Source organism: Mustela nivalis (assembly GCF_964662115.1).
Source record: "Mustela nivalis genome assembly, chromosome: 6".
Taxonomy (NCBI): Eukaryota; Metazoa; Chordata; class Mammalia; order Carnivora; family Mustelidae; genus Mustela; species Mustela nivalis.
Window position 1 is genome coordinate 95451043 of NC_139025.1, and position 10008 is coordinate 95461050.

The 10008-nt window shown below is 38.7% G+C and overlaps 1 protein-coding gene across 1 annotated transcript; it reads left to right on the top strand.

The window, feature by feature from the left end:
• Positions 1–5795: 5795 nt before the first annotated feature.
• LOC309867720 (olfactory receptor 11G2-like) lies at positions 5796–6758 on the top strand (the record flags this gene model as incomplete). Its single annotated transcript, XM_082736787.1, has 1 exon — positions 5796–6758. One exon carries the CDS (start codon positions 5796–5798, stop codon positions 6756–6758), a length of 963 nt encoding a protein of 320 aa, XP_082592913.1.
• Positions 6759–10008: the final 3250 nt, after the last annotated feature.

The following is a 10008-nucleotide window of genomic DNA, read 5'->3' on the forward strand; positions in this document are numbered from 1 at the left end:
TAACTATTGAGAGATATGAATTTAGTGCCATTGTATTGCCTGTAAGGTGACTGTTATTGTATATGGTCTCTGTTCCTTTCTGATCTACCACTTGTAGGCTCTCTCTTTGCTTAGAGGACCCCTTTCAATATTTCCTGTAGAGCTGGTTTGGTATTTGCAAATTCTTTCAGTTGTTGTTTGTCCTGGAAGCTTTTAATCTCTCCTTCTATTTTCAATGATAGCCTAGCTGGATATAGTATTCTGGGCTGCATGTTTTTCTCTTTTAGTGCTCTAAAAATATCATGCCAGCTCTTTCTGGCCTGCCAGGTCTCTGTGGATAAGTCAGCTGCCAATCTAATATTTTTACCATTGTATGTTACAGACTTCTTTTCCCGGGCTGCTTTCAGGATTTTCTCTTTGTCACTGAGACTTGTAAATTTTACTATTAGGTGACGGGGTGTGGGCCTATTCTTATTGATTTTGAGGGGCGTTCTCTGAACCTCCTGAATTTTGATGCTCGTTCCCTTTGCCATATTGGGGAAATTCTCCCCAATAATTCTCTCCAGTATACCTTCTGCTCCCCTCTCTCTTTCTTCTTCTTCTGGAATCCCAATTATTCTAATGTTGTTTCGTCTTATGGTGTCACTTAATTCTCGAATTCTCCCCTCGTGGTCCAGTAGCTGTTTGTCCCTCTTTTGCTCAGCTTCTTTATTCTCTGTCATTTGGTCTTCTATATCACTAATTCTTTCTTCTGCCTCATTTATCCTAGCAGTTAGAGCCTCCATTTTTGATTGCACCTCATTAATAGCTTTTTTGATTTCAACTTGGTTAGATTTTAGTTCTTTTATTTCTCCAGAAAGGGCTTTTATATCTCTCGAGAGGGTTTCTCTAATATCTTCCATGCCTTTTTCGAGCCCGGCTAGAACCTTGAGAATTGTCATTCTGAACTCTAGATCTGACATATTACCGATGTCTGTATTGATTAGGTCCCTAGCCTTTGGTACTGCCTCTTGTTCTTTTTTTTGCGTTGAATTTTTACGTCTTGTCATTTTGGCCAGATAAGAGTAAATGAAGGGGCAAGTAAAATACTAAAAGGGTGGCAACAAGCCCAGGAAAATATGCTTTAACTAAATTAGAAGAGATCCAAAATCGTGAGTGGGGAGAAAGGGGATAAAAAGAGGTTCAAAAAGGAAGAAAGAAAAAAAAAGAAAAGAAAAAAAATTTTTTTAAAAAAAGAAAACACCTGAGAAAAATGTAAAAAAGAAAAAATATATATATTAGATAAACTAGTAAAAAATCGTTAAAAAAGAAAAAGGTAACAGTTAAAAAAAAAAAAAATTTTACCCGAAGGCGAGAAGAAAAAGAAAAAAAGAAAAAAAAAATGAAAAAGAAAAAATTAAATTAACTGCAAGACTAAAAAAAAAATCACAGGAAAAAAGCCATGAGTTCCGTGCTTGGCTTTCTCCTCCTCTGGAATTCTGCTGCTCTCCTTGGTATTGAAACCGCACTCCTTGGTAGGTGAACTTGGTCTCGGCTGGATTTCTTGTTGATCTTCTGGGGGAGGGGCCTGTTGTAGTGATTCTCAAGTGTCTTTGCCCCAGGCGGAATTACACCGCCCTTACCCGGGGCCGGGGTGAGTAATCCGCTCGGGTTTGCTTTCAGGAGCTTTTGTTCCCTGAGCGCTTTCCGTAGAGTTCCGGAGGACGGGAATACAAATGGCGGCCTCCTGGTCTCCGGCCCGGAGGAGCCGAGAGCCCAGGGCCCCACTCCTCAGTGCGCCCTCAGAGAACAGCGCCCAGTTACTCCCGTCTGCCTGACTTCCGGCCGCGCTCCGAGCTCACCGAGCCTGCGATCGGTTCAAGGTAACACCGAGCTGTGAGCTTACTGTCGGCTCTGTCTCTGTAGCCGGCTTTCCCGTTCCAATACCCGCAAGCTCTGCGACACTCAGACACCCCCGATCCTTCTGTGACCCTGCGGGACCTGAGGCCACGCTGACCCCGCGTGGGCTTCGCCCCGATTTAGCCTCTGGACTGATGTCCCTCAGCGGAACAGACTTTTAAAAGTCCTGATTTTGTGCGCGGTTGCTCCGCCGCTTGCCGGGAGCCGGCCCCTCCCCCCGGGGTCTATCTTCCCGTCGCTTTGGATTCACTTCTCCGCCGGTCCTACCTTTCAGAAAGTGCTTGTTTTTCTGTTTCCAGAATTGCTGTTCTTCTTCTCTTCGGTCTGCCGATGGATTTTCAGGTGTTTGCAATCTTTAGATAAGCTATCTAGCTGATCTCCGGCTAGCTGAAGCAGTCTCAGCTTGCTACTTCTCCGCCATCTTCATATCTCTATCTTTAACCACATTTAATTTCATTAGACTTAGCATAAAATATTTTTACACATTTCCTCTTCTCCAGGACAGTTTTGTCAGGCTTTTACCTGGAAAACTATTCTACAAGGGAGGGGTCCTATACCTTGTACCTTCATATATAATTATTATTTTTATTATTATGTTCAGTTAGCTACATCATTAATTTTTGCTATAGTGTTCAATGATTCATTAGTTACATATAACACCCACTGCTCATCACAACACGTGCCCTCCTTAATACCCATCACCCAGTTACCCCCTTCCCTCCACCCCTTCCCCCTCTGAATCCCTCAGTTTGTTTCCCAGGGTCCATAGTCTCTCATGATTCATCTCACTCTCTGATTTCTCCTCCTTTGGATTAATTAATACAATATCCAGCCACGGGTTTTCATTCTAGGATCATATATCATTTCTAGACTTGCAAGTCTAAGTATCCTGTGCAGTCTGGGCATTCCTAGAATAACAACTAACTTCTCAGAGATGAACAGAATTAAGAATTCTGTAGTACAGTTCCCATTCAACCATTTGAGAAAATAAGATGCTAGATCCATAAACAAATAATTTTTTTAATCAAAAGAATTTAGGCCTTGTCTTTCTACTTGTCCACTCTGCTACCCATCCTTTGGCAGCTGAACAGATCACTTAAACAGAATATGTTCTGTTACCAAGAACATTCAATCTCTCATAACCCCCTTTCAAATAAGTTCCCTGAAATCTGTATCAGAACTCTAGTAACTCAAGGTAAAACACGGAAGTTATTAAATAACACATTCCTGCAAATTTTACTCGCATTATTTTTTTAAGTTCCCAAGGTGTAAAAATCAGTTTCATATAAATAATATCATTTTAAGACTTAGAACATGTTTCTCCTAAAATGTCTTTTATAGATATTTTTTAAACTTTTATTATTCTCTGCATTATTCTCTGCAATCTATGTGTTTTTCCAGAGTTTTATATGATACATGTATTTCATAATTTAAAAAATATTTTTGAAAAAAAATTATACTACAATTTATTAAATCCCCACTATGTGCCACGACCCTAATCAAACAATGAATTTGACAAGTTCTCTAGCTCATTCAACCGGCAAATGCAATAAATAAGTAAAGAAATAATTTCAGATCTTGATAAGTACTAAAAAGAAAATAAATAGAAATTTAGTAACGAGAGAATGACAGAGGAACTAACATAGAGTGTTCAGAAGAAGAAAGTATTTGTGTTGAAAACTGAAGAATGCGTTCAGATGAGATTCCCAGACAAAAAAAAAAAAACACCTAAAGCAAAAGCACCTGGTCGGAGATGGGCTTGGCTTATGCCAGTATAGGAAGAAGCCCCATGTAACTGAGTAAGTACAAAGAGGGAAAGGCAGATGAGGGGAAGAGGAGGATAAAGGGAAGAAACTGGTGAAGTAGGTGAAGGCCGAATCATTTAGGGGCTCGTGCGCCATAAATTGGAACTTGGATTTTATTCTAGGGTGGGGAAGTTACTGAATGTTTTTACATAAAGAAATGACATATTTACATTTTTTAAATTATTAAATTTACATTATTAAAAGGTCACGGATTGCATGGAGCTCTGGGTGTGGTGCAAAAATAATGAATACTGTTATGCTGAAAATAAAAAATAAATTTTTTTTAAAAAGGCAGTATGCCTGTTGTAGAGAACGGGTTAAAAAGAAGCAAAGGCAGGAAGAAAAGAGATCATTCAGGAGGCTTTGTAGTAGTCCAGAGAAATAATAGTAGTTTGAACAAGGAGGTGCAGGGGAAACATAGAAAAGCAGATGCATCAAGACAAATTTTAGAAACAGAGCAAATACAAATTGCAACTGAGTTATAAAGGATAAGAGAGAGGGAGATATGATATTAAACGTACAGAAAAAAAAAAAAGAAAGCCCTCAAAGATTTACTCAACTATCCACATTTCCAGTAAAAAAGTGGTCAAATAGATGACTGAGTATAAACTGAGATTTGAGGAAAGGCAGCAAAACAATCCAAAAACACACAATTAAGACTAAGTAGGAGATCCCTTGAATTGCTTAAATCCAGGTATTATGTCTGTAAATTAATATTATAAACTCACAAGCTTCATAAATTTTTTTTTTTTTTACTTCTGAGACTGGATAACCTGAGTTCATGTGACTGCAATATCAGTTTTAACATGTTCTACAAAGAGAAAGGCAAATTCAGGCAAACATTTTTCTCCATCAGAGGCAAAAAGTCCTGAATAGTTTTATCCTAAATGAAAGAGAGTTGTTTTACAAATTAGAGATTTTTAAATAAAACCTGCTTTCAGTTCCCCTTTATGAGAAATAAATAGATAATCATTTCGAATTTAACCTGAGATCTGATACAGACAAATTTAAAGCCGGGAAAAAGCATACAGAAGAGTGCTCATAATGCAGTCATCATCTCCCCAACCATGCAGACTCTAGCTGAGGCCAGGAAAGCCCTGTGGTAATAGATATTGAGACCAAGATGGCTAGAATCTTAGAATTTCTTAGGGGACACACGACCACCCTTAACCTGGGAATTAAATAAATGTCCTAAACCAACTTGACCAAGAGAAGGGGTTCCAGCATACGACTGCATCCTTACCCCAGAGAACAGATCTTTTCCAATCAGGTCAGATTATTGATATTAATTTTATTTTCCAAGCCATCCATCCAAATGGCCTTAAGTGCTATTTTTTTCAGGTAGTTTTCTCCAACAAACTTGATGGATTTGCCCATGAAATTGGTAGATAATGCCATTAGAGAGAATTAGGTTAAAATATAGCCTAAACATCATGTAATTTTTAACTGAAACCAAAAGTCCCACGTTTTTCTTGCTCTGGAATCACATGACCAACAAGGCACCTGACCACAAGCAACTGCATGAACAGGTGACTGTTCATGGAGTTCCTAAAGGCAATGTATTTATCCATTTATTTAAAAAATTACAGAAAGTCTTCTAAAGGCAAGGATTATCTATAGCTCTAGTCACCTCCATGACACTGCTCCTGGACATAACAATAACCTCAGCCTAATCTTACAAAGACATTTGTCAAGAAGAGAGCTAACCCAGTATATCGAGTTTAAGAGGAGAGAAAAAGAATTACACATAATATGGGGTTATGGACATTGGGGAGGGTATGTGCTTTGGTGAGTACTGTGAAGTGTGTAAACCTGGCGATTCACAGACCTGTACCCCTGGGGATAAATATATATGTTTATAAAAAATAAAAAATTAAAAAAAAAAGAATTACACATAATAATATCAACCTGCATTACGTTCTACTATCTGGGATAAGCTAGGAATTTTTAATCTATTTTGTTCACTGCTATACCTCCAGTATCTAGAAAAAAAATACCTCGCCAACAGTAAACATTCAATAAATATTGAATTCATAATGAATAAACTAATCTGTTTCTTCTTTGGACAAAGAAAATGAAACCTCTCCACTGTTCCAGGAATATTCAGTAATTATGGGTTCTTTCATAGCTCCCAGATACATGAAAATCTCCAACACCCTCAACATCTCCAGCACCATCACTGGCTTCATCCTCCTGGGGTTCCCTTGCCCCAGGCAAGGGCAGATCCTCCTCTTTCTGCTCTTCACCCTTCTCTACCTCCTGACCCTCATGGGCAATGGGTCTATCATCTGGGCCGTGCGCTGGGATCAGAGACTCCATACTCCCATGTACATCTTGCTCGCCAACTTCTCCTTCCTAGAGATCTGCTATGTCACCTCCACTGTCCCCAACATGTTGGCCAACTTCCTCTCTGACACCAAGGTCATCTCCTTCTCTGGATGCTTTCTCCAGTTCTACTTTTTCTTCTCCTTGGGATCTACAGAATGCTTTTTCTTGGCTATTATGGCATTTGATCGGTACCTTGCCATCTGCCGACCTCTACACTATCCAACCATTATGACAAGACGTCTCTGTACCAATCTGGTGGTCACCTGCTGGATACTTGGTTTCCTCTGGTTCCCGGTCCCTATCATTGTTATTTCCCAAATGTCCTTCTGTGGGTCTAGGATCATTGACCACTTCCTATGTGACCCAGGTCCCCTATTAGCACTCACCTGTGCCAGAGCCCCAATAATGGAGTTCTTTTGGATGATTTTAAGTTCTTTGCTTTTATTTATTCCTTTCCTCTGCATCATAGTATCCTATACTCTGGTCCTCAGAGCTGTGTTGAGGGTCCCTTCAGCAGCTGGACGAAGAAAAGCTTTCTCTACCTGTGGGTCCCATCTGGCTGTGGTTTCATTGTTTTATGGCTCAGTGATGGTCATGTATCTGAGCCCAACATCTGAACATGAATCTGGGATGCAGAAGCTTGTGACCCTCTTTTATTCTGTAGGAACCCCACTCATTAATCCTGTCATCTACAGTCTGAGAAACAAAGATATGAAATATGCCCTGCAGAAATTTCTAGGAATATAAAAATTTTTACTTTGGTAAAAAAAAAAAATCTTTGAGTAATAGCCTACCTTCATACTTCTTCAGGTGAAAAAAATATTAATAACCAATACCACTCTGAGAATTGTTCATCCTATTACTGAACTTATTCATTGTGGCTGTTCATACTTTTCCTAGAATCATTAGAGCAAGAAAGGATTCAGAGACATTATCCAATTCCCTCACTTTATAGATGAAGAAGCTGGAGAATGGAAATTTTGAGGGACCTGCTCTCATCATAACTTTATAATGCACAGAATTTTTTTTATTTTTTAAAGAGCTGCTCTTTCTATTCATAAAGAAAGAAATACATAATAAACTATAAAAATATATGTTTGCCATTCAGATATGCAGCCATCAAATAGTCTTTCATTTGAGCAGGGAGAAATATGTATATTATTGATAGAAATGTAAACTGGTACAACTTCTATTTAGAACAAATCACAAACAATTTAACAAACTTTAAAATGCATGCTATCCATTAACCCAGCAATTACACTCATTCCTAAATACCTAGTCTACACATACAAGCTCGCATATGTGAAAATATGCATGCAGAAGAATATTCATTGTTTCAGTGTTGTAATAGCAAATTAATAGAAACCACTTAAATGCCCATTTATTGAGATCTGTTTGGGTAACTTATGATATGCCCATGCAATGGAAAATGAAACTTTTTTAAATGAGGGAGTTTAGATGTACAGATATGGTACCATGACAAGTTACTTTGTTAACTGAATAAATGATATAATCTGTCATTTCTGTTTAAAATTATAAACCTGTGCATTTTTTAAAGGGTAGAATATCCTTTTGAAGTATAGATATGAAAACTAACAATGGGTTCACTTGGGAAGAGGATGGAGGGTGTCGTGGATACAAAAGAAAAGAAAAGATTTTCCCCCTGTACCCTTTGTCATCCCAGAGACAAAATTTTATTGATGATGATGATGATGATGATGACGACGATGTCATCTCTACTGGCAAATTTTCCAAGAATTGGATACTAAGGAACAGTTCTCCCACAATTCCTGGGCCCCTTGCATAATCTATAAAGGAGGCTGCCTTCCATAACATATGAAGGAGCCAGGATCTAAGAGTCCACAGACATCATTTCATTCAGACTTCTTTGTTCTGAAGAGAGCAAATGGGAATTACTTTGTCATCTGAGAATTTGTGGGAGGAAATAAACTGCATTAAAATTATAACCAGACTCTTTTTAGAACTAATATATTTATATTCTTTATTGCTTACTCATTCAGTAAAAACATTTAATGAGGGATGCCTGGGTGGCTCAATTGGTTAAATTGTCTGACTCTTGATTTTGGCTCAGGTCATGATCTTGGGGTCATAGGATCAAATCTTGTGTGAGGCTCTGAACTCAGCTGGGACTCTGCTTCTCTCCATCTGCCCCTCTTCCCACTCACACACCCTCTCAAAATCAAATATATTAATCTTTAAAAAATTTAATGAACTACATCAATGTAGAAAAGAAAGTCCCTGCATTTGTGAAATTTACAATCTAGTGAGGGAGACCAATAATAATCAGATAAACATATAATTCCAGTTAGTCATAGTAGTATAATTAAGAATGAGGGAGGAAAGAAATTTTGTAATCATGTGTGGTGATTTTAATTAGATTTATTGTGGTGATGATTTTCCAATATGCACATATATCAAATCTTTACATTGTATAACTGAAACATAACCTTGTATGTTAACTATCTCTCAATAAAATATGAATATATGAGTATAGAAAATGTTAGGAAGTGAAATGTCATTCCCTACTACAACACTCAAAAGAGGCAGTAGAGTCTTGTTGCAACACCTAGCTTGATATAAATGGGATGACAGAAATGACAACCCTAAGCCATTCCATTAACATTCACTAACTGCTGGCCTTTCTACATTTCACAGATACATGAACATTTTAACACTCCAAAATGCTAACACTCTGACTCCTCTCACCCCAAGGAGTTTTGGATCCTTCTCTTTGTGCTCTTCCCTATTTGTCCACTAAAAGCACTACACCCCGCAAGCTCCATTGTGTATGGCTTCCTGCTAAATGAAACTAATGGGAGACACCATCAGGAGATCAGAGGGAAGAAAGAGAAGTTAGCTTCAACACAGCCCATAGACCCAGGAAAATGGATCCCATTATTCCTATGCTTTAGAGTGCCTCCCTCTGCTCACTTTGTTTCCTAACGGTATGGTGACTGACCATGCGACCAACAAAATTTCCCACGGAGGGCCTCACCCTCTCTTTTTCTAGATCAAGCTCTGAGTACTCAGGTCTCTGGAATTTCCTTCTCTAATGGCCCCAAGCCCACTTCCCTGGCCTGTGTGAACATTTTCCCTTAGTCTATCATCTGAATGGCAGTCTGTGTGTACATCCCTGGATCACAGAGGTGACAATGGGGTTATTTGAAGGGGTAAGGACAGATCCTGGATATACAAGCTAGGTGTCCTCTTATGTGAGTATACGAGGGCCTCTCACATTGTCAAACTGATTCAGGGGTAGAAAGAGAAAGGAGTGAGCCACAAGAGAAAGAGCCTGGAGTAAGAGGTCAGCTCTCTCTGCACCACAGTTCTGCATGAAACTCTCAGGAATCTGAGAATTCTACTTCTGAACCTAGTTTTCTAAGTCCATACAAAGTACACCTGAAAATAGAAAGAAAGGACATATTTTACAGAACACTGTTAGGTTGATTTTTATCTTTTAAATATTTAGACATATTGCATATGGGAGTCCACTTGTATTTTTGCCCTGGGCCCTATGAATGTTATGGCTCAACCTGGATGGTATATATCTTCTGTGTTCACTACTAGGTTCTAGCAATGGCTACATCTCTCTAGGAATATAGGTTCTCTCAGATGATACCTGCTTTACTGCTCTAGCACGTATGGGGCTCCTGTAACACTATTTCCTCTTCTGACCTTGTGAGGTCTTGGGTAATAATAGTTTCTCTGTGTTACCAGGCTCTGAGTGGCTCAATATCCATTCTGAATTACCTTAACTCTGTCTGTGCCTCTATAAAAATTCTCTTCATTAGGGTCTCTTCAATTGTGTTCCCTGAATGAACTATTCTCACCAAAATACTAGCCAATAGGATCCAACAGTACATTAAAAGGATTATTCACCATGGCCAAGTAGGATATATTCCTGGGCTGCAAGGTTGGTTCAACAACTGCAAAACAATCAATGTGATGCAATACATTAAAAAAAGAAAGAACAAGA